Source organism: Cebus imitator, unplaced genomic scaffold (genome assembly GCF_001604975.1).
Source record: "Cebus imitator isolate Cc_AM_T3 unplaced genomic scaffold, Cebus_imitator-1.0 Scaffold19, whole genome shotgun sequence".
NCBI lineage: Eukaryota > Metazoa > Chordata > Mammalia > Primates > Cebidae > Cebus > Cebus imitator.
This window is the reverse complement of record NW_016107334.1, coordinates 8,322,204-8,346,682: the sequence shown is the minus strand read 5'-3', so window position 1 is coordinate 8,346,682 and position 24,479 is coordinate 8,322,204. Positions and strand designations below refer to the sequence as shown.

General features: G+C 45.0%; 2 protein-coding genes across 3 annotated transcripts in view; one reads left to right on the top strand and one right to left on the bottom strand.

Moving 5' to 3' along the window:
• Positions 1-24,072, top strand: part of FAM169B (family with sequence similarity 169 member B) — an 87,171-nt gene extending 63,099 nt beyond the window's left edge. The window contains exons 6-9 of one of the 2 annotated variants that reach the window (XM_017518419.2): positions 8,422-8,604; positions 15,643-15,771; positions 20,521-20,618; positions 21,931-24,072. In XM_017518419.2, the coding sequence (XP_017373908.1) occupies positions 8,422-8,604; positions 15,643-15,771; positions 20,521-20,618; positions 21,931-22,050 (530 nt within the window). In that variant the 3' untranslated portion in view covers positions 22,051-24,072. The remainder of the gene's footprint in view (positions 1-8,421; positions 8,605-15,642; positions 15,772-20,520; positions 20,619-21,930) is intronic. The other variant, XM_017518425.2, reaches the window with a different exon arrangement.
• On the bottom strand, positions 5,541-6,374 carry LOC108296067 (60S ribosomal protein L7a-like). Its single transcript, XM_037734992.1, has one exon. The coding sequence runs from the start codon at positions 6,350-6,352 to the stop codon at positions 5,942-5,944; it is 411 nt and encodes a 136-aa protein (XP_037590920.1). The 5' UTR covers positions 6,353-6,374; the 3' UTR covers positions 5,541-5,941.
• Positions 24,073-24,479: the final 407 nt, after the last annotated feature.

Here is a 24,479-nt window from a genome sequence, read left to right as displayed (position 1 = left end):
TGTCACCCAGGCTGGAGTGCAGTGGTGTGATCATAGCTCACTGCTGCCTCACATTCTTGGGCTCAAGTGATCCTCCTGCCTCAGCCTCCCAAAGTGCTGGGATTACAGGCATAAACCACCACACCTTGCCTCTTTCTTTAATTTTTTGCAGGCTGTCAACATCTCTCACCTAACTAATTTCAGCCCTATCCTTTGGTTGTCAAAAAGTTCTTAATTTTAGCAAGAATTAATCTTCTCAGTAAACTGCCATGGGTGTACTATGAGTTAAGTGTTTTTCTCAGTTGCTAAAGAGGCTGAGTTTTGTTCTGAGCCATGTAAACATTGTGTGTGTGCTTGACCTCTCCAGGATGAGATAAATGTGTGTTTCCCACTTTTTTGTTTTTCCTCAGTGAGATACAGCAGTTTCTCATCCAAACCACTTCTTCGTTTCTTGGTTATTTGCAAAGTCAGTCGTAACTTTTTAGCCCCTGTGTCTTTCAGCTCCGTTCCTTGTGAATGACTTTGCCCTTAGATTTTGATGCCCTTTCACTTTTTTGAATGGTCACATTCTTTCACCATTTAAGGTAGACTAAGGGGCCAGAGAAAAATTAAAATGCAAAGGAGGCTGTTTGAATTCCTCTTTCCTGGGAGACTCCTTAGTGGTCATTTTCTACTAAATGGCTGTTTTTGAATCTGTAACCGAATCATTTGTGGTGCAGACATCCTACTAATAGTTAACAAAAACTGTTAACAGATTCCAGCTCAATGTGTGAAACCACAGGTAGGCAGCAGAGGGAGCTTGACCTTGGTCTTGCCTGGTCCTGCTGCTACTCCTGGAGGCAGTGATACCAAGGCTTCTGATTCTGAGGAGGGGCGCAGGGGTTGTCTGCAACTGCCGTGCTCTTCCCCAGGCAGATTCAGAGCCTTGGAGCAGGTAAAGTACGTAAAGATGCTGAGCTAAGGCAGTTCAGACCAGGTGCTTGAATTCTGCCTCTTCATTTTTGATGAATCCCACAAATTCAGTGAAAAGTTCCTTGAAGCTGTTTGTGAGGTCACATTATTGTCATCAATGAACTGGTTTTTGAAGTGGCAATGGACTGTTAGTTACTCAGTAATTTAGTGGTTTTAAAAAGTGTCAAATGGCAGAGTACGGTGGCTCACGCCTGTAATCCCAGCACTTTGGGAGGCCAAGATGGGCAGATCCCTTGAGCTCAGGAGTTCGAGACCAGCCTGGGCAACAGGGTGAAACCCTGTCTCTACTAAAAATACAAAAATCAGCTGGGCATGGTGGCGCACACCTATGGTCCCAGCTGCTTGGGAGGCGGAGGTGGGAGGATCCCTTGAGCGAGATCACGCCACTGAACTCCAGCCTGGGTGACAGAGTGAGACTCTGTCTCAAAAAAAAAAAAGGATCAAGCCTCAGGTATTATTTTATAGCAACACGAAATGGACTAATAGAGGTTTCCTTAGTATTTCTTGTAGTCCTATTCTCCTGGGAACAAATTCTACTAATTTTTGTTTACTGAAAATATTTGTCCAATGTTTTAATGGTTGCTGATCTGATAGCTATGAAATGATATATTAAAACCTTTCTCCAATTGTTGCTAATGTATAGATTTTTAAGTATTGATTTTGGGTTTGTCAGCATTGCTAAAATCACCTATTCTATAATTTGTTAGTAGTTTCTTTTGCTTTTTGTTTCTGATTTTTTGTTGTTGTAGTAAAATACACATAAAATAAAATGTATCTTACTCATTTTAAGTGTACAGTTCAGTGGTATTAAATATATTGATGATGATGTGTGACCATCACCACCATCCATCTCCAGAACTCGTTCCATATTATTGAATGGAAACTGTTCCCACTAAACAATGACTCTCCATTTCACTCTCTCTCCAAATTCTTGAAACTACCATTTTAGTTTGTGTAAATCTGACGATGTTAAGTGCCTCATATAAGTGGAATCACTCAGTATTTTTCCTTCTGTGACTGGCTTATTTCACTTAGCATAATGTCCACCAGTTTCATCTGTGTTATAGCATGTATCAGAATTTCCTTCCTTTTTTAAGGCTGAATAATATTCCATTGTATGTATATGCCACATTTTGCTTGTTGATTCATTTGTCAGTGGACATTTGGATTGCATTCGTGTTGTAGCTCTTGTGAATAATGTTGCTGTAAACATGTATATACAAATATCTCTTTGAAACTCTGCTTTAGGTATATGCTCAGAAGTGGAATTACAGGATCATGTGGTAATTCTAGGTTTCATTGTCTGAGGAACTGCCACACTGTTTCCCATGGTGGCTGTAACATCTTACATTCTTACCAACAGTGCACAAGGGTTTTAATTTCTCCCCATTTTTGCTAACACTTATTTTTTTATAGTATCATCCTAATGGATGTGAAGTGGCATCTCGTAGTCTTGATTTGCATTTCCCTAATGATTACTGAGCATGTTTATATGTACTTATTGGCCATTTGTATATCTTCTTTGGAGGAGTGTTTATTCAAGTTCTTTGCCTATTTTTTTCTTGGTTGTGTGTGTGTATGTATTTTAAATGTTAAAAAAATACAAATAAATACATAAAAATATTTATTTGTATTAGCTATTCCATAATCTAAACATATTTTAAGACATCATGTTGTATACCAAAGATGAGTACAATATTTACCTGTCAATTTAAAATATATAAATTTTAAAAATACTCATATTTGAATTGTGAATTGGTTGTATGTATGTAATTCAAACATTTAAAAATACATACAAATAAATATATAAAATATGTACAATATATTTATTTATATTAGCTATTCCATAATCTATACATATTTCAAAACATCATATTGTATACCAAAGATATATACAATATTTACATGTCAATTTAAAAGATATAAATTTTAAAAATACTCATATTTGAATTGTGAATTTGCCTCAAATTCATACAAAGCAAAATGGTGGTTTCAAGAACTAGAGGGAGAGGGAAACAGGGAGTTATTGTTTAACGGGTACAGAGTTTCCATTTATAATGTGGAAAGAGGTCTGGACACGGATGGTGATGATAGTTACACAGCATCATTCATATTTAAAGATTTTTAAATTGACAGATTCAATAGTGTATATATTTTTTGGTGTACGACATGGATTTCCTTACAATGGGCTTCATCTTTCTCTGATGCCTCCCTGATAAGCTTAATAACTAACCTCCTAAATTCTTTTTCAGGTAAATCAGGGATTTCTTCTTTGTTTGGGTCCATTGCTGGTGAACTAGTGTAATTTTTTTAAAGGTGTTAAAGAACCTTGTTTTGTCATATTACCAGAGTTGGTTTTCTGTCTCCTTCTCCTTTGGGTAGGTTCTGTCAGAGGAAGGGCTAAGGCTGAAGGCTTCTTTTGTTCCACGGGGTGTTTCCTTGATGTAGCACTCTCCCCCTATTCCTATGATGTGGCTTCCTGAAAGCTGAGCTGTAGTGATCATTATCTCTCTTCTGGATCTAGCCACTCAGCAATTCTACCAGGCTCTGGCTGGTACTGGGGGTTGTCTGCACAGAGTTCTGTGATGTGAACCATCTGTGGGTCTCTCAGTCGTAGATACCAACACAGTATTTGGGGTGTCTCCTGGGTCCTGCAGGAGCAATCCACTTCCTTCAGGGAGTCTGTGGGTCCTCTCAGGTTTCCTGATTTATTTCTGCAGTTGTTCTGTAGCAAAAAGTAACAGTGTGAGCCTCCACATGCTGCTCTGTCTGTCCCAGTCAGAGCTGTGATCTAGTCCTGCCTCTCATCTGCCATGATTCCCATTGGTGTCTTTTGAAACAGTTTAAAACATTGATGAAGTTAGGTTTGTCAAAATTGATTGTGTTTTTGGTGTTGAATCTAAGAACTCTTTGCCTAACCCAAGGTTGGGAAGATTTTTACTTTTTCTTTTTCTAAAAGCTTTATAGTTTTAGCTCTTACATTCATGTCCATGATCCCTTTTGAATTATTTTATATTGTATATGACATAAAGTAAGGGTCCAACCTCATTTTATAAAATCCTAATACATTAAAAAATATGAATAGGCTTTATTTTAAGAATAGTTTTTAGATTTATAGAAAAATTGAGGGGGCAAGTACAGAGTTCCTCTGTTTCCCCTCCCCCAACAATTTTCTCTATTAACATATTGCATTAGTGTGGTACGTTTGTTGCAATTGATGAACCAATATTGATATATACATTAGTTTTCTAGGGCCTCCATAACAAAATACCACAGACTGGGTGGCTTAAACTAGGGGTCCCCAGGCCCCAGGCCATGGGCCGGTACCAGTCTGTAGCCTATTAGGAACTGGGCTGCACAGCAGGAGGTGAGTGCTGGGTGAGTGAGCGAAGCTTCATTTGTATTTACAGTTGCTCCCATTGCTCATGTTACCACCTGAGCTCAGCCTCCTGTCAGATCAGTAGTGGTATTGCATTCTCATAAGAGCACGGACCCTATTATGAACTGTGCATGTGAGGGATCTAGGTTGCTCCCTCTTTTTGAGAGTCTAAAGCCTGATGATCTGTCATGCTCTCCCATCATCCCCAGATGGGACCATCTAGTTGCAAGAAAACAAGCTCAGGGCTCCCACTGATTCTACATTATGATGAGTGTATACTTATTTCATTATATATTACAATGTAATAATAGAAATAAAGTGCACAATAAATGTAATGCACTTTAATCATCCTGAAACCATCTTCTCCCCTTCCTGGTCCATGGAAAAACTGTCTTCCATGAAACTGGTTCCTGATGCCAAAAAGGCTGGGGACTGCTGACTTAAACAACAGAAACTAATTTTCTCACAGTTAGGGAGAGACTGTGAGAAAGGTCAAGGTGTCAGAAGCTTGTTTTCCTCAGAGGCCTCTCTCCTTGGCTTGCAGATGGCTGCCTTCTCATTATGTCCATACTTGGTCTTTTCTCTACTTGAGTATTGCTGGTGTCTTCCTGGGTATCCAAATTTCTTCTTACAGAGACACTAGTCAGGTTGGACTAGTGCACACCCTAATGGCCTTGTTTTAGCTTCGTGACTTATTTTAAAGGTCTTATCTCCAAAGATAGCCACCTTCTGAGGTTTTGGGGGTTTGTGAATGTTGGAAACACACGGTTCAGCCTATAAGAATAGATGATTATTAACTGAAGTCCATAGTTTACATCAGGGCTCACCCCATATTGTACCATCTGTGGGATGTGACAAATGTTTAATGGCATGTGTCCACTGTTCTAGTATCACACAGAGTAGTTTCACTGCCTAAAAATCCTCTGTGCTCTGCCTATTCATCCTTCCTACTCCCAGCCCTTGTAACCACAGATATAAGATTTTTTTTTTTTTGGTGGGACCCAGTCTTACTCTGTCACCCAGGCTGGAGTGCAGTAACACGATGTCAGCTCACTGCAACTCCCACCTCCCCAGATCATGCAGCTCTCATGTCTCAGCCTCCCAAGTAGCTGGGACTACAGGCAAGAGCCACCACAGCTGGCTCATTTTTTGTATTTTTAGTTTTTTTTTTTTGAAGGAAAATTTGCATTAATTATTTTTATTTACAGAAACAGTGTATATTTAACCCAGTTTCATGGCAAGTTCTTTAGCCTTTGCCTTTTCTAGCTTGGCGATGCAAGCCACAGACTTGGGACCCAGGACATTACCTCCCCAGTGACGGCGGGTCTCATCCTATCTGCCATTGCAGTTGGTGCGGATAGCTTCCACCAGGTTAGCCAAAGCACCTTTGTCTTCCGAGTTAACGTGTGTGAAGGCGATAGTGGTGCAGGTCTTCCTGTGGACTAGACGTCCCAGTCTTGCCTTCCCCTTGATAATGCAGTAAGGGACTCCCATTTTACGACAGAGGGCAGGCAAGAAGACAACCAGCTCAATGGGATCCACGTCATGTGCAGTCACCACCAGCTGAGCTTTCTTGTTCTCCACCAAGGTGGTGACGGTGTTAACTCCTGCTCAAAGGACAGGTGGTCTCTTCGTGGGGACGTCCCCTTTGCCAGCCGCTTTCTTCTTGGGCCTGGCCAACAGCCTCTGCTTCTTTTCTTGCTTCGTCTCTGGTCTGTACTTGTGGGCCAGCTTAAGCAGCTGAGTAGCTGTTTGGCGGTCCAGGGCCTGGGTGAACTGGTTAATTGCAGGAGGCACTTTCAGCTGCTTACAGAGGATGGCTCTCTGCCGCTGCAACCTGATGTAGCGGGGCCATTTCACAAAGCAGGTGAGGTCTCTTTTGGGCTGGATGTCTTGTCCAATACCAAAATTTTTAGGCCTTTTCTCAAATAGTGGATTCACCACTTTCTTGGCCTCCTGCTTCTTCATGACAGCAGGGGCCGGAGCCACCTTCTTCCCCTTGGCCTTCTTTCCTTTCGGCATCTTGGGCGGCGGGAAGAGCGTATTTTTTGTATTTTTGAGGAATGCATTGTTAAGCGTTTGCGTCATTGTGTGAACATGATTGGATGTTCCTATAAGACTCAGTGGCAGAGCCCGCTACACACCTAGGCTGTAGAGTATGGCCTGTCATCTCTAGGCTACAAACCTGTACAGCTTGTTACCCTACTGGTTTCTAGAGGTGATTGTAACATAATGGTAAGTATTTGTCTATCTAAACCGGTGTTTAGTTGCAGAATTACAAAGAGGATTTTGATAGAGCTAGCACTGAGTTTACAGATCATTTTGGGAAGAATTATCTTATTAATTGAGTCATCCAATCTATGAACATGGAATTTATCTTCATTTATTTAGATCTTCCTTAATTTCTCTCAACAATGTCTGGTAGTTTTCGGTGTACAAGACAATTCTTTTCTTAAACATACTCTTAATTATTTACTTCTTTTAAAATACCATTGTAAATGAAATTGCGTCTTTATTTAATATTAAGCCTTTTTAGTTTTGGAAGATTTCACTATTACAAGAACACTGCTCTCATCTTCTATATATTGAAATAATATAATTGCAAGCAAGTTGCTTCTCTCATTTCAAGTGCATCGAGGTTGAAATCCTAAATATTTTATAGTTACTGTCTCAAGAGAAATGAGTCTCTTTATTCACCACAGATAATTTATTTTTAAATTCATTTTTGGTATGAAATAGTAAGCTTATTTAGCTAACAATTCTTTTGGTTGGCATTTTAGGCTGAGCTCAGCTGGGTGGTTTTCTAGTCTAGGTGGGCTTTTTGTGTATTCATGGTGACCTGCTTGTTAGGTGGCTCTGCTGCTTGGGGCTGGCTAGACATTGGCTGGGATCGCAGTAGTGCCTGGGCCATATTCCTTTCAGGTAGTGGGCTACCTTGGGCTTGCTTTTGTGGTGTGTTTCAGGGATCCTAGAGGGAACACAGGTGCAGCATACCCCGGGAGGCCTAGGATTAGGGTGGTGGTGCTGTCACTCTGCCTCATTCTGTTGACCAAAGTGAATCACAAGGCCAGCTGGAATTGAAGGTGAGGGGAAATTGATCCCATCTCTTGATGGGAGGAGCTTCAAAATCAGTTGCAAAGGGGCATGGACATAGGAAGGAAGTAATCGTGGCCATTTTTGCAAACAGTTCACTATGGCAGGTGTATCTTTGCAGTTCGATCTGGCTGGTTAGAATCTGAGTCATTTTTGTTTGTTTGTTTGGGAAATTACCCACTTCTGAATCTCGGGAGGGACAAATACCACTGCTTCCAACAGGAGCTGAAAATGCTCCATATTTGTTTTCTTCTAACATTGCATGTAGGGCATGGGCACCTGTGCAGTTTAGAGGTGAGGAATGCGAGCTGGTAAGCTCAGTGTGGAATTGGAGTTCTGGTTACAGTGTTGACAGAGGTGCCTGGCTGAAAGGCCATGTTCTCATTGGAGAAATGGCAACTGTGCTGGTGTTGACTATGGTTGCAATATGGTTAAGCTGTGGGTAAAAAGTTGGGAGGGTGCCTGTTGTCACCTCTCTTGTTCTGCTGTAGTAGGGCCATCAATATTTCATGAGAAGTAGGACCTGATGCTGCATCTATTTGGAGTAAGTGCATTTTGCTATAATTGGACATAGTAAGCCCTTGCTAGTGTTACTGAAACAAGTCTGTACCCTAGAGATGGGTCGAATTGGTCTCTTCAGGTTTCACTTCTGCAGGGAGATGGTTGATGTTGCCAGGTTTGCTCCAAGAGTCTCATTGAACCATGTGCAGTGAAGGGAGGAATCTGAGGAGGGTGCTGCATGAGTGCCCTCACTCTGTATCGTCTCCCAGGTTCACCTTTCATTTCAGCCCAGTGGTCTAATATCATGTGAGTTTTTCAAGAATACTGATCAATCACTTGGAGAATGATCTGCTATTTTAGCCTCACTTGTTTAGCTTGTAAAACTGATCATGTTTCCATGAGGTACCCATGACTCTGGCTGTGCAGGGGCCCTGCAGGGTCCTGGTGGGTCAGCCACGAGCCCAGGGGACAGTGTGTGTCTCTTTCTTTACCTGCAGGCAGCCTGTGTGGCAGTGGCACAGGTGTGTGCTACCTGCTACCTGTCTTTGACACCGTGTTTGTCAGGAGGAAACACCGGCGCCAAGGCCTGGGAACGGCCATGCTGCGGGATTTCTGTGAGACATTCCCAGATGACGAGGCCCTGGGGGTCAGCTGCCCAATGTCCCCTGCTATGTACCAAGGTAAACCCCCCTTGAATTGTACTGAAGCGTATGGCAATGGATAACACACATGCATTCCAGGGGATTCTGGAGGCAGAGGCCCTGGGGAGCCCTCGTGGGCAGATGCAGGCCTTGGCGGGGCAGCACGCACGTGGGGGTTTCCTTCCCTCTGAGAAATCTCCAATTACTGCAGCACAAGCTGAGACTTCATGTTTGATCACAAGGAGTGAACTTCTCCCAAGCTGGAAAATAATTGGATTCAGAAACAATCACAAACAAATCAATGAGCTCAGAGAGGAGGGAATCTGGGGAGCTGCCGCCATGCTGTGGGCTGCAGGGCTTTGGAGTGCCTTTGCTCTTCCACTTGACACCTGTATTTCCTCACTTTGTCCTTTGAACTTGAAGCCACGGGAGAGCCTAAGAGCTGAAGGGAAGGCAGGAACTGGGTGGAAGGGCAAGCTCTGAATGGGCTCAGCTTTCCAGCACCTCTGTAGCTCTCTACGCACAAGACGCCTCCCTCCCATATCCTTTATCCACGTTTGTCAGAGGAGGATGAAACAGCTCTGATGTGAAACATCACACCCTAAGGTGACGAGGGTGGGAGGCTCTGGAGAGCCTGTCTCTGAGCCCCCCCTCCCCTATGAAGCACACACACCCTACTTTGTGCCCTGCCTCTGTTCTGGGTGTGTAGCTGTTTTTGAATGCTTAGTATCCAGTTTCTGGTGTCTTTTTGGCTCAAGGGTTAGGAGAGAACAGTTAGGAAAAGCCAGGAAGCTTCTGTTGCTGTGAAGTCATAAAGAAAAGCAGGTAAAAACATCGTTTTCCTCAAGTGGGTCTGCTTGTTTCTATGTATTTTCAAACTCAGTCTGTTGTTAAACTCTGAAGAGCCTTGGATTTCTGCAAAGAGCACTTGAGGCTTCTTGCACCGTGTAGCTCACTTTCAGGTGCTGGAGCATTCGGGGGCCTAGGCAGCTGGTCCTCTGTCCAAACCCATGTCCTTCCAGTCCCTCTCCTCCTCCTGTTTTTTTTTGAGACGGAGTCTCACTCTGTTGCCAGGCTGGAGTGTAGTGGTGCAATCTCTGCTCACTGCAACCTCCACCTCCTAGGTTCAAGCAATTCTCATGCCTCAGCCTCCCAAGTAGCTGGGACTACAGGCACACACCACCACATCCAGCTAATTTTCATATTTTTAGTAGAGATGGGGTTTCACCATGTTGGCCAGGATGGTCTTGATCTCCTGACCTCATGATCCTCCTGCCTCAGCCTCCCAAAGTACTGGGATTATAGGTGTGAGCCATCATGCCTGGCCCCTCTCCTCTTTCTTGCTTCAGGTGCAGACCACCTCCTGGTTTTAGGAGGCTTTGCTGAGGGAGTGGGAGAGAGTGCTTTACTCAAAGGAACAGTGGGCTCCAAGGTTAAGGGCTGGACTGCTGAGCCTGGGTCAGCCTTGCTAAGACCCTGTAGGTCCCTGTGCTCCCTGCTGTCCCTCCACTGTCTTCGCCTGCAAAGAAAGTTCTGAATAGGCTGATTCTGACTCATGCTACTGCTCTCTGGGCTTCAGCCACCCAGGTTTCTATTGAGTTCTGTGGTGCCTTCCGACTGGACAGGACAGACTCCTGCCCTGGGCCCCAAGCTTTGAACTCTCTTTCAGCTGCATCTCCCTCTGCGGGGGCAAAGATTCCATGAGCCCAAGAGGAGGTGTCCTCCTGGCCCACACTGCTCCTCCTAAACTGGCTCAGGGTACCAGGACCCCAGGATTCCTGCCAGTGGCCACTGTGGGGCCGAGTGGACGTCATCCCTGGGTCTGTGCTCATGAGGGTGATCATGCCACCAATTTGTACATCCTTAGAGCCCAGGGAGGATCTTGGGGGGCTGTGGACAGTGTGTGGGAAGGCGGCCACATTTCTACTCATAGGCCTCTTAGGTATCTATCGGGGGCTGGGGTGGGTGGAGAAGGGGGTGGACTGCAGGCTGGGGGCCAGCTCGCTTGGTATTGCCACATACTGGTGCAATGCTCCAAGGAGTCCAAGAATTCTAAATTTGAAACGAGCTTCTCCTGTTGTTAGGAAGTTATATTTGTCAAGATAGGAGGGCAGAGCGTGTCATATATAGCGCTTTGCTAACTTGGTTTGTACCTTTGGAAGACAGGCATTCCTCATTTCACTGCTCTTCCCTTGATTGCACTTTGCAGATGCTGTGTGTTTTATATTGTGAAGGCTGTGGCAGCCCTGCTTCGAGCAAGTCTTCTATCAGGGACACTTTTCCAACAGCATGGGCTCGCTTCATGTCTCTGTGTCAGATTTTGGTAATTTTCACAATATTTCAAACTTCTTTATTATTATTGTATCTGTCCTGGTGATCTGTGATCAGTGATATTCGACATTACTGTCATAATTGTTTTGGGGCACCCCAAACCATGCCCATGAAAGTCAGTGAACTCAATTAATGCATGAGCCTGTTCTGACTCTGCTAGTGACCAGCTGTTCCTTCCTTTTCTTCCTGTTCCTTGAGATACAATAATATTGAAATTAGGTCGACTAATAACCCTACAATGGCCTCTGAATGTTCAAGTGAACAGAAAAGTCACATGTCTTTCACTTTAAATCAAAAGCTAGAAATGACTAAGCAAGGAAGGCATGTCGAAGGCTGAGGTAGGCTGAACACTAGGCTTCTGGCACTAGCTGGCCAAGATGTAAATACAAAGGAAGAATTCTTGAAGGGAATGAAAAGTTCTACTCCTGTGAACACACAAATCATAAGCAAGTAAAGCAGACTTACTGCTCACAGGGAGAAAGTTTTAGTGGTCTGATAAAAGTTCAAGCCGGCCACAACATTGCCTTAAGTCAAAGCCTAACCCAGAGCAAGTCCCTGACTCTCTTCCATTCTGGGAAGGCTGAGAGATTTGAGGAAGCTGCAGAAGAAAAGTTTGAAGCTAGCAGAGATTGGCTGATGACGTTTGAGGGAAGACATCATCTCCATAACATAAAAGTGCAAGGTGAAGCAGCAATTGCTGATGCAGAAGCTGCAAAATTTACCCAGAAGATCTAGCTAAGAATGTTGGTAAAGGTGGCTGCACTACACAACAGATTTTCAATGTGGGTGAAACAGCCTTCTACTGGAAGAAGATGGCATCCAGGACTTTCATAGCTAGAGAGGAGAAGTCAGTGCCTGGCCTCAAAGCTTCAAAGGACAGGTTGAGTCTCTTGTTAGGGGCTGATGTAGCTGGTAGCCTTCGGTTGAAGTCCACACTCATTTACTCATCTGAAAATCCTAAGGTCCTTAAGAATAATGCCAAATTGGCCAGGTGTGGTGGCTCACATCTATAATCCCAGCACTTTGGGAGACTGAGGCTGGTGGATCATGAAGTCAGAAGTTCAAGACTAGCCTGACCAACATGATGAAACCACCTCTCTACTAAAAATACAAAAATTAGCTGAGCATAGTGGCATGTACCTGTAGTCCCAGCTATTCAGGAAGCCGAGTCAGGAGAATCGCTTGAACCTGGGAGGCAGAGGTTGCAGTGAGCTGAGATCACGCCATGTCACTCCAGCCTGGGTGACAGCAAGACTCCATCTCAAAAGAGAAAAAAAAAGAAGTATGCCAAATCTATTCTGTCTGTCCTCTAGAAATGGAAAAACAGTGCCTGGATGACAGCACATCTGTTTACAGCATGGTTCAGTGAATAATTTAAGCCCGCAGTTGAGACCTACTGCTCAACTGTGGGCTTAAATTATTCACTAAACCATGCTTTCAAAATATTACTGCTCATTGACAATGTACCTGGTTATCCAAGAGTTCTGATGGACATATACAAAGAGATTAATGTTGTTTCCATGCCTGCTAACATAGTATCCATTCTGCAGCCTGTGGATCAAGGAATAAATTCAGCTTTCAAGTCTTATATAAGAAATACACTTTCTAAGCCTATAGCTTCCACAGGTAGTGATTCCTCTGATGGATCTGGGTAAAGTACATTGAAAACCTTTTGGAAAGGATTCACCATTCTAGATGCCATTAATAACATTTGTGATTCCTGGAAGGTCAAAATATCCACATACACAGGAGTATGGAAGAAGTTGATTCCAAACCTCATGTATGACTTTGAGGGAGGAGTCCAAGACTTCAGCAAAGGAAGTCACTGCAGATGTCGTGGAAATAAAAAGAGAACTAGAATCGGAAGTGGAGCCTGAAGATGGGACTGAATTACTGCCATCTCATGATCAAACTTGAACAGTTGAGAAGTTGCTTCTTATGGATGAGCAAAGGAAGTGGGTTCTCGAGTTGGAATCTCCTCCTGTTGAAGATGCTGTGGACATTGCTGAAATGACAACAAAGGATTTGGAATATTCCATAAATTAGCTGATAAAGCAGCAGCAGCAGCAGCAGGGTTTGAGAGGATGGACTCCAATTTTGAAAGAAGTTCTATTGTGGGTAAAATGCTATCAAACAGCATCACATGTTGCAGAGAAATCTGTTGTGAAAGGAAGAATCAAATTGGTGGAAGAAACTTCATTGCTGTGTTATTTTAAGAAATTGCCACAGCAACCCCAGCCTTCAGCAACTGCCACCCTGAGAGGCCATCAACTTTGAGACAAGACCCTCCACCAGCCTAAAGATTATGACTCAGAAGGCTCAGATGATCACTACTGTTGTTTAGCATTAAAGTATATTTTATTTAATTAAGGTATGTACATTGTAGTTTTTAGACAAAATGCTATTGCAGGCTTACTAGACTGTAGCATAGTATAAACATAACTTTTATATGTATGCACTAGGAAACCAAAAAATTCACGTGACTTGCTTTACTGTGATATTTGCTTTATTGCGGTAGTCTGGGACAGAACACACAGTATCTCTGAGGTCTGCCTGCACTTAGCATTGTACTCTTTAGGTTTCCATCTGTGCTGTTTCCCAGGGACCCCAAAATGTTAGGAAGCGGGTTTAATGGAGTCCCCATGGGCATCTGCAGAACCAGGAGCAGTTTCTCATTCACCTGGATTCGGGACATTGCCATGTGAAAATGTTCACCCATGAATGCAGGCGTAAAAGTCTGGGAACCTTGAGTGGACTCTGGAATCCAGGAGGGAGCAGAGGATAAGCCTGAAGGTTCTTTGGGAGGGAGGAAGGACGGTGCATGAAGAGTGGCCAACGTGGATGGTGCTGTGGACTAAGTTGTGCCCCCCACCCAAATTCATATGTTGAAGCCCTTGATATGACCACATTTGGAGATAGGGCCTTTAAAAAGCTAATTAAAAGGCTGGGTGTGGTGGCTCATGCCTGTAATCCCAGCCTGACCCATGTGGAGAAACCCCATCTGTACTAAAAATACAAAAATTCGCCGAGTGTGGTGACACATGCCTCTAATCCCAGCTACTTGGGAGGCTGAGGCAGAAGAATCGCTTGAACCTGGGAGGTGGAGGTTGTGGTGAGCCAAGATTGCGCCATTGCATTTCAGCCTGGGCAAGAAAAGCGAAACTCTGTCTCAAAAAAAACGGCTAATTAAGGTTGAATGAGGTCCTAAGGGTGAGCCCCTAGTCCAGTATGACTGGTGTCCTTGTAAGAAGAGAGGGACCAGGATGAACCCAAATAGAAACAGCTGTGTGAGGACACAGGGAGAAAATGGCCATTCATAAGCCAAGGAGAGAGGCCTCAGGAGAAACCAAGCCTGGGCCACCTTGATCTTGGATGTCCAGCCTCCAGGATTGTGAGAAATAAATTTCTGTTGTTTAAACCAGTGGTCCCCAACCTTTTTGGCTCTAGGGAAGACAGTTTTTCCACGGATGGGGCAGGGACAAGGGGTTGGTTTCAGGGTGATTTAAGTACATTACATGTATTTCTTGTGTACTTTATTTCTATTGTTATTACATTGTAATATGTAATGAAATGGTTATACGGCTCACCATCATGGAGAATCGGTGGGAGCCCCAAGCTTGTTTTCCATGTCCCATCTAGGGGTGATGGGAGATAGTGACAGATCATCAGGCATTAGATTCTCATAAGGAGCATGCAACCTGGATCCTGCACATGCCCAGTTCACAATAGGGTTCATGCTCCTATGAGAATCTAATGCAGCTGCTGGTCTGACAGGAGGACTTTTTCAGGTGGTAATGTGAGCACTGGGAGCAGCTGTACATACAGATGAAGCTTTGCTCGCTTGCCCGCTGTTCAGCTCCTGCTGTGTGTTTTGGCACTGGTCGGTGGCCCAGGGCTTGGGGAGCCCTGGTTTAAACCACACAGTCTGCAGTGTTTTGTTATAAAAACCCTAGTAAATGAACGCAGATGAGAGGGCTTGTGGGAAGTAGAAAAGTTCCTTTTAAAATTTCCTTTCTTGTTAAATAATAAGTGTGCTAATAACTTTGTTAAGCCCTATCCTGTGTAGCTGTTAGACATGCCATGCTTATAGGCACATAGTACACTCTATGTCCTTGTACTTTAATCAAGAAATCTGTGCTGGACGTGCTCACAAGCTTGTCCCAGCTCTCCACTGGTTTAACCTGTTCAGAAAGTTTTACGTTGTTAGCCAATCGGGTTTTAGTTTAGATTGTGAGGTCTGGCTCCAGCCAATGAAGATCAGACACAGCAGTAAGGATGACCCCAAATGCGTAAGGGATACATTTGTGTGTTTTCCTTTGTTCGCTGTACTCTCGTGGCAAGATGGCTAGTGACAGTACCCATCCTGCAGTCCAGGAAGTAAAAATTGCGTTGCCGAAATTGTGTTTCAGTCTGACTTATAGTCTGGAAGTCTGTAAGATCCTTTGTCTCAGTGCTGATTTTTCTTTGTGGCATCCAGCACCTATTTCCAACATCTACCTCCAACAGGGGCAGAGATGAGAGATCCTCACCAGGAGGAGCCGGGAGTTGGATGTGTCCATGGTAGGCAGATGAAAAAGTGGTTTGAGTGCAGCAGGGATTCCAGCAGAGAGCAGGGGCGGTGGGGGTAGTGGAGGGCTGCTTGAGAAGGACTGGAGTAGGCCATGTCTGAGACCCAGAGAGTTGGTACAGAGTGAACCAGAGTTAGGTGGGGGACTTCCTGACTCACGCTGCGTTCCTTCCTCCCAGTCTGTAGGCAGTTCCTGCTGGTCTGTCCAGAAGAGCGAGGGCGTTTGTGGGAGGTGAAGCCCCCAGGGGCCTGGGGCCAGCGCATCAACATCTGGCTAAAGGTTCAGCTTCAGCCAAGACTTCCAGACTGTAAGTCAGACTGAAACACTGCCCTGCATCTGTCTAGTTACTTCTAGTGTCAACACTAGTATGGATTAATTTACGGTGATCTTTTTTTTTTTTTTTTTGAGATGGAGTGTCATTCTATTGCCCAGGCTGGAGTGCTGTGGCGCTATCTCGGCTCACTGAAACCTCTGCCGCCCAGGTTCAAGCAATTGTCCTGCCTCAGCCTCCTGAGTAGCTAGGATTACAGGTGCCTGCCACTGTGCCCAGCTAATTTTTGTATTTTTAGTAGAGACAGGGTTTCACACTCTTGGCCAGGCTGGTCTTGAACTTCTGACCTCGTGATCCACCTGCCTTGGCCTCCCAAAGTGCTGGGATTACAGGGCGAGCCACCTCACCTGACCCCCAAGTCGCTGTTTTGACGGTGCACTTTCCACTTCTCTCAAGTGGGGAAGGGCTGCCTACGGCAAGCGCTTCTCAGCTCAGTGATAAGAGGTGAGGCCAGGCCAGGGCTGGGGCAGCGGACGCCTCCAGGCTGCAGGTGCTGCTGTGGGTGGGAGATGAGGGGGACAGTTAATTTAAATTAACTGTCCAAAATGAAAGCCCCAGCTCTCCTTCCTTCTTGGGGTGGGTGCTCCCATCAGCATCGAATCACATTTGTGCAGCTGCAGGTGGCTCATTAGGGGTTGACGGGCAGCCAAGGTGCCAGGCTTTCTCTCCACATGCTAACTGATCCACCTTAGCTGTTGACAGGTGAGAGTGCCTTGGAGTTTATTGATGATGATAGTGATCGGTTTTGCATTTCTGCTGGAAGGCTTAATGGATCTTAACAGATATTAATGGGGTGACCAAGCACCAGGGAAGGAGGCCTGGCAGGGCGGAGCTGAGCTGTGATCCTAATGAGGAGGTTAAGTGACTTGCCCTGTGGCGCTGAGTTAGGAATGAAGGGAAGCGGGTCGGGTCTCTGGGCACCGAGCTGTCCCTCCATGAGGGTTTATGGACACACTACACAAATGAGGCTGTGGGGCCTCACGCAGCCTCTGTGCTTGGACGTTTCAATCCCTTGGCTGGGAATGGAGAAGAGAAATGCATTGCATATTGGAATGTGGAAATCTCACAGGCCAGAGGGGTGAGCAGGGGCGAGGACTTTTTCTCCTAATTGGGGAGATGCTTCCTCCCAGCTAATCCCATTGGGGCTGTTTCAAGAGCTGGGAGTCAGTGTGGTCTGGGCAGAGGAAACTGAGCTGGAAGTCAGATGCCAAGCCTGTCATTTTAATTCACTTTGAGATTCACCAACTCTTGTTCTAAAACAGCAAATGAGGGGACTTGCACAGAGAATGTTCCAGAAGCATGCTTGAGTCCCTTGAAGGAAGAAGGGCCATCTTTATAATTAGGATATAAATAGATTACTAAAACTCTTTAGTTAAAAAAAAATTCAAAGCTATGGTCTTTTCATTGCCTGTATACATCATGGCTAGTTCTCAGATTCAGCCACATCTTCTTTTTCCCCAAGTGCCCGCAGTCAGGATTTTAATTCACTCAGGAAGGTTTTCAGCCAGCCGGCTTCAGCTCGCAACCATTATGACAGTGCTGACATCTCAGGTTTTTTTCAAGTTGGTGAGCTGGGGCTGCAAATGTGATCACAGATTAGCTCGGTGCTCTGCAGTTTCTCATCTGTTTCTCTCTTAGAAATCAGCAAGTGTTAGTGGATTAGAACTTCTTACAGGCCACCGAACAATGCAGATTCTGGAAGCTTCTCTTTCCTGGGACTCTCACTAGGCTATCAATTGAATGTTAGTCTTAAATTAGTCGGTGATTCTTAGAGTTGCTTTCTTGACTTGTTCTCTTTTTTCAAGTTTTATCTGTTCTCCCTTCTTTTCCCTGACAGTTATTTTGGAGGTATCCTATAATTTTATGTGCCATAGAAATAGAACTGTAAGCAAGAAGCCCAGTGGAATCAATTGCTTCTTGCTCTAAATAAGGCATGAACATTTCACAACATTTCAAAGGGAAATTAACTTGTGCTCCTTGCAAATGTTTTAAAGACTATTTCTGAAGCAGCCTGATTGGTGGGCCAGGTCTTTAAAAGTTTGTGCCATCTTGGCTGTTGATAACATCTGTGGCTTATAATGGGCCCTGAAAATATTTACAGATTATTCAGACCTTTTGAGAGAAGGAGTTTGTGGGAAATTTCTTTCTTCTTACACTCAGTCACAGACAAAGCCTTTGAAACTTGACCAAGAGGATCATAATTCCATCTGATGTGATTTCCCGGTCAGTCTGAACATGCCTTAAGTTTCTTTACCAGAGAGCGTGAAACTGAATATGTCAACAGTGAAATTTTCATTTACAAAATTGTTACTGGGGGCAGGAAATAATTGACCACTACTTAAAAAATTAATTTTTTTAAATCCATAGGTCATAGTTTTGCTTTCTTTCTCCAGATGATTTTTTAATGGATTCAGTCATCATCCGCAGGGAAAATACTTTTATCTGCATTTAGTTTTTAAACCAGAAGGATCTTTGCATCAAGAGATGTGAAAATATGAGATAAGAAGCGGGGGCCACTTTTCTGAAAGTTTGATGCCCAGCAAACTGCAGTTCTGACCTTTTTTCAGTTTTGCTGAGTCATACGTTAATGAGTACAATAGCAACGTGGTGGTGCAGCGTGCTGGGGGCAAAACCACCGTACTGGGTGTGTTTTTTTCTGTCGAATTCTGCTCTTTGACAGGTTATATGGCTCCTCTTAGTGGCCATTGTTGTCTACTGCAGCCTTGGTTGATGCCTGTGTGATTAGTGCTCAGATACCTCCCTGTATGCTTCCAAATTAGTGCATTCATTTTTAAAGATTTACTGAACCTCAGCCGGGCATGGTGCCTCACGCCTGTAATCCCAGCACTTTGGGAGGCCAAGACGGACGGATCATGAGGTCATGACATTAAGATCATGCTGGCTAACATGATGAAACCCTGTCTCTACTGAAAATACAAAACATTAGCCAGGCATGGCGGTACACGCCTGGAGTCCCAGTTACTTGGGAGGCTGAGGCAGGAGAATCGCTTGAACCCAGGAGGCAGAGGTTGCAGTGAGCCTAGATCACACCACTGCACTCCAGCCTGGGCGACAGAGCGAGATACTACATCTCAAAAAAAAAAAAAAAAAAAAAAAAAAAGATTTACTGAACCTCAGTTAGGAATGAAATACAAGTAAACATTTGATAGCTCCCAACACATAAAAACATTAGGAAAGGTGGAAAATTGATAATGGGCTATCTTCTTCATTTTCTCATTCATTTGGTCATGTATTTCTTTATTCGTTCATTCGATAACTGTTGATGAGGCATCTACAGACGTGCCAGGCACTGTCCTAGCTGTCAGGGATGTAGTAGTGAATAAGGCTGGCCTGGGTTCTGAACTCATTTGCCAGCTAACTACATGGGCACCTACTACTGTGTGTTACAAAGGCTCTGTATGGCCAAGACAACTAAAAAGTGTGCTGGTATTTTTAAGTGACTTCAATTAAATTTTGCCAAACCAAACTTTGCTAATTTATACAGTTCTGTAAATAAATTAAAAAATTTACTTATATAGATAACAACTAAATAATTCATTTGTTCTTTAGTAAACAAAATGTGTTGCATAGGTATTTTCAGCTGAAATGCAAAACTGTATTTTTTTTTTTTAGGGATCTGAACACCACACACACATATGGATTTGGGGGTGTGGGGTGGGGAGTTGCATGGGAGGACAAGAAAGTCATCACTTTCTTTCTTTCTTTTTTTTGAGATGGAGTCTCACTGAGTCGCCTGGGCTGGAGTGCAATGGCACGATCTTGGCTCACTGCAACCTCTGCCTCCTGTGTTCAAGCAATTCTCCTGCCTCAGCCTCCTGAGTAGCTGAGACTACAGGTGCCGGCCACCATGCCCGGCTAATTTTTTGTCTTTTTAGTAGATACGGAGTTTCACCATGTTAGCCGGGATGGTCTTGATCTCCTGACCTCGTGATACACCTGCCCCAGCCTCCCAAAGTGCTAGGATTACAGACATGAGCCACCTCACCCAGCCATGAAAGTCATCTCTTTCTAAGTTGGTACTGATTTGGTAGGAGAGGAGGGAAACTCACTGAACATGGGTGATCGTGACCTCTATTGTGAGCAAAACCACCAGTGAGCAAAGAGAAGGATTCAGGACTAGAAGTGGAAACGTGAGTCCATTAAATGCCAGAATCGATGGAAGAATAGATCACAATTCCAGCTCAGAAATGCTTAAGTGGAACCATCCCTTTGCATCCCCTGACACTTGGCAGGCATTCCTGTCCTCTGGAGAGCATTGCAGCAAATGCCAAAATGAAGGTCAAAAAGATGGAATGGACCTAGCACTTTGGGAGGCTGAGGCGGGCAGATTACTTGAGGTCAGGATTTGAGAACAGCCTGTCCAACATGGTGAAACCCTGTCTGTACTAAAAATACAAAATTAGTTGGGCATGGTGGCGGGCACCTGTAATCCCACCTATTCGGGAGGCTGAGGCAGGAGAATCGCTTGAAACTGGGAGGCAGAGGATGAGGCAGAGTGAGCCCAGATGGCGCCATTGCACTCCAGCCTAGGCCACAGAGGCAGACTCCATCTCAAGAAAAAAAAAAAAAAAAGGAGATAGAATTAGGTCATGGCCATCAACATGTTTGCAAGGTCCCCAGTGTACTATTTACTGTTTTGACTGTCCAGTCCCTTCGGAGCCACCCCCATTTGCTCATCCTCTTTCTTTTGCTTGGGGAGGGCAGCACACCCAGGAAATTCCAAGGAGGAGGACGTCAGCCGTCATGCGAGGACTTCTTGGAATGACAGACCCAGACAGTCTGCCCCTGGAGACAGCAGCAAGGTATGGTGATACTGTATCACCCCACGAACTTCTTGCTTTCTTAGTAAACCTGCTGTCCTTGTTTAGGGAAACTGTGGTCTGAACCTGCAAGGCAGCTTTCTAGATGACTTCTCGTGGCAGTGGGCCTTGATCTGTGCTCAGAATCTCCGGGCTGTTTTGGGAGCGGGTGTTGCGAGGAGAGCCTTTGTAATTAGACTTTTTATGGTTCTCTCCTCTAAACTAGACAAGCTCTAACGAAACCAAAATGGAACAGAGAACACATGGAATTGGCCGTAACCTTGCATCGTTAAGGAAATATTGAAAAATCTGAATTTCAAATTCTGCCATGGACCAGTGTCTGTCAAGCAGAACAAAAAGCAAGACAAATTTGTCTTTCTTTCCTCCTCCACTGCGAAAGCTCAGATTGCTGGGATGGAGTTGGAATTAGGTATCAGCTTTTTGTATAATCCGGAGTTACTGTAGAATAGAATCTTAAGGGAGGATGCTTACTGAATATTTCTTCATTGCTTGTTGTCAATCAGTATTTTATAAGATTTTAGGTTTTCCTGTGGCCAAACCAGACTCTTGCCCATACAGGATATTGTGAAAATATTCACTCTCTGGTGCCAAAGGGTCTTTGCTCTCAAATTCCTAAAGAGTCCAAAATTACTTTAAACTCCAAAACGTATACTTGTACGTCATGGACAAATACTGCTTGTTTTGGAAAACACATTGCTCTGAAACAGAAGATTCAGCAATGAAATAATAAAATATCTCAGTAAGTGCTGGATTGTTTTAGAAAGCTGCTTCCCGTCTGACATGAGCTCTAGCTGTCTGGCAGATGAGGGCTTTCGTTTTCTTTGGTTTACCTTGTAAAGACGGGCTAACCTAAGACCCAACAGGCACCGAAAAGAGAGCGTTGTACTTGGCCTTTTCCGTGGATCCTTGATTTTCCTTTTAAATCTCTGTTAGTGGGAGCAGAGATGTCCAGGGTACTGTAACGCCCATGACTGTGGGCCTGGGGAAGGCTGCACATTGAGCGCGGGGTGCCAGCTTTGAAAGCAGTGCTTTCTTCCCTGCTCTTTCTCTGGTCTCCCCGGGCTGGGCTGGGCTTCAGTTCCTTTCAGTAAATCTGTGCTCTTATGCACAAAACATGATTTCCCTGTGGTTGGCTAGGGTGTTTGAACCTGGCCTGTTCTGATTCTTAGCAGGAAGTGCAGGCAGAAGCCAGGCTTGGACACCTGCACATCCTGAACGTCCAGCCCCAGACTGTGCGGGATGACCCCATTACCGTATTTAATTGGAATGTCTGTGGATTCTTTTCTGACTTTAGGAGAGGACGCGTGGAGAAGAGTTGGAACACACAAAGAATGATCCAGACCGTGGAGCGGAGGAGGAGGACATGGGACTGGTGGGGCAGCCACAGGGCAAGCTTGCAAGGCCCAGTCCCTGATGCCTCTGGATGCCCAGGATGCCCACCTGGGCCAGGTCCAGAGGCCTGCCTGGGCTCCCAGGATTCAGATCTGAGACTTGTGTGACTGGAACGCACCTTTCCTGGGGATCTTTGATGGGCAGATGACCCCGTGGACTCCAGTTACCTCTGAGGTAGGCTCAGGCTCTAGAACGCCTGAGAACGTGCTGCGCTCAGTGTACGACACTATGCAACAGCAGGGAGATAGTTCCCCAAGTTAATGGTTGACAGTTCCTACAAATTTCAGCAGCTGACTTGTTAAACCTAATATGGTTCCTGTTTCTCAGGATAAATTGGTGGGACTTCACTGGAACCACAGGGATGTTTTACTGAAAGTACCTTTTTCCTTTTAGAAGTTTAAAGACGCTCCGGAAGGGGCCACACCCATTTCATCTAGGCTGCGGAAACCTATTGCGGTTTTGTGTATGCCAGCCCTGCCATTGCTGTGAGATCACGGACACCAAAGAGGTTTCCAGGGAGATACATGTCCTTTCCAGGGAGGCTTCAGCCACATCAGAAGTGCCTTGAGGGCAGGGGCAGGGGCTGGATGGTGTCTACGGCAGGCCTGGAGCTTCCTTCTGGACTGGTATACAGGAGGTGCTCAGAGAGGGCTCTGCACAGCCTTCAGCCATCAGCTTAGCTGGGAAGCATTGGCAGGAATTTGGGCAGATGGTGCTTCTAGCAGATTGGTAGCCTTAAGCAGAAAGGCTTGTGGTAGTAAAAGTAACTAAAAATGACAACCTGGCTCAGATGTGACATTGGCTTCCCTCTTCTCAAATGCTGATGGAGCCCTGTTTGGTGGCTTGCGCTCGTCACTCTGGGAATGCAGAGACAAGGACCTGCTTTCAGGCCCTAGCGCCCACAGGCTAGGCAGAGCTGTCCCAGGGCCGCCAGCCCTCCACAAGGGTGGGGCGCAAGTCCAGTTTCCTTTAGGGAACCCAGAGCCTGCTCCCCTAGAGCTAGGGCGGTGCTTTCTCTGCAACTGGCCCAGGCTTGCTGATTTCAGTAGGATTTTTTCCCAGAGAAAGCTGGTCAGGACATTTTGAGGCAGATGACCCAAGTTCTTGCCCCTGCTTTTGGGCAAAGGCAGATCTGATCCCATTGCCGAGGACATCCCCAAACCCACCTGTGCTCATGACTGACTTTGTAGAAGCCAGGGGCCTGCTACCAGGGGCCCTGCTACCTCTGCTCCTTGCTGTTGGAGATCAGCCGCAGGGTCAGCCCTGGGCTGCCTGATTACCTCTCACATTTCCAGTGCTACCTCAGAGCTGGCCCTCAGAAACTGTGGGGAATGAAGGGTGACAGGTCACCTTGAGAGTGAGAGCCACACCTTTCCTCTCTTCTTTTGCTGCTGGATTTTGGACATATTGACAGAGGAACAGGGTTTTACCTTTTTAGGGATGTAATAAAGGCCCTCCTGGAGCCTGATGAGACCACCAGCAGTCCCAAGTTCTGGGAATACATCAGCTGTTCCCCTGAGCAGTCAAAGGACACACACGACCTTTTATTCATCCATGCACCCAGCTGTCTGTCCATCTGTCCGTCCATCCATCCATCCAACCATTTTGTTGTACATCAGACATTCAGCATGCTTTCTCAGGGACATGCTGTGTGAGGGGCACAGGAGATATAAGTGAGGTGTGGTTATTGGCCTCAGGAAAGTCTCTTCTTTTTGGAGGAGTCTCTTCTGGAGTGTTCTACTGGAGTTTTCATCTCTCTTGCACCCATTACAAAGACGGAGGGTCCAATTGACTAGAAATAGAGTTTAGAGCTTCATCTGAAGACATCATGAAGCCTGGCCCCCGCCCTGCCCCTTACACATGGGCTCTCTGTGCAGGCGGCACAGACTATAAAAGTGGAGTTAAGTCTGCAGCCTACAGGATGCCCTGTGTGTGGTGTCAGACGTAATCTCTTTCACATGGGACGTGTGTGCTGTGAGCATTGTGCTATTTGAGACGAATGGTTAGTATTTTGTGTTTACATGAAAATAAATGTTTATAGATGTCTCAGGGGGTTGATGAAGTTGCTGTTCAATAAAAGAAACCTCTCAGGGAAGAACAGCTGATGTGCTTATGGCTTTATTTAAGGGCATATGAACCGACCATATGAGTTAGAAGGAAATGCCTGGAGCTGAGAGCAGTCTCCTGCCCAGTCCATGTCAGCTCTGAGGCTATGTGCAGGGGTCCCTTCCAGCAGTGTGCGCAGGACTCCCCATAATGCATGTGTTTGTGTTGTGTTGTGTTGTGTTGTTTTTATTAAGTCAATTTTATGTTTTGTTTTTCCATGTTCCTGCCTTTTATTTTTTAACAGCTCTATTGAGATATTATTTACAAACCTTAAAATTCATTCATTTAAAGTAATAATTCAGGCCCGGTGTGGTGGCTTACGCCTGTAATCCCAGCACTTTGGGA

Bases quoted from the DNA above. Each gene is read 5' to 3' on its own strand.
- LOC108296067 (XM_037734992.1), bottom strand. From the start codon at position 6,352: ATGCCGAAAGGAAAGAAGGCCAAGGGGAAGAAGGTGGCTCCGGCCCCT.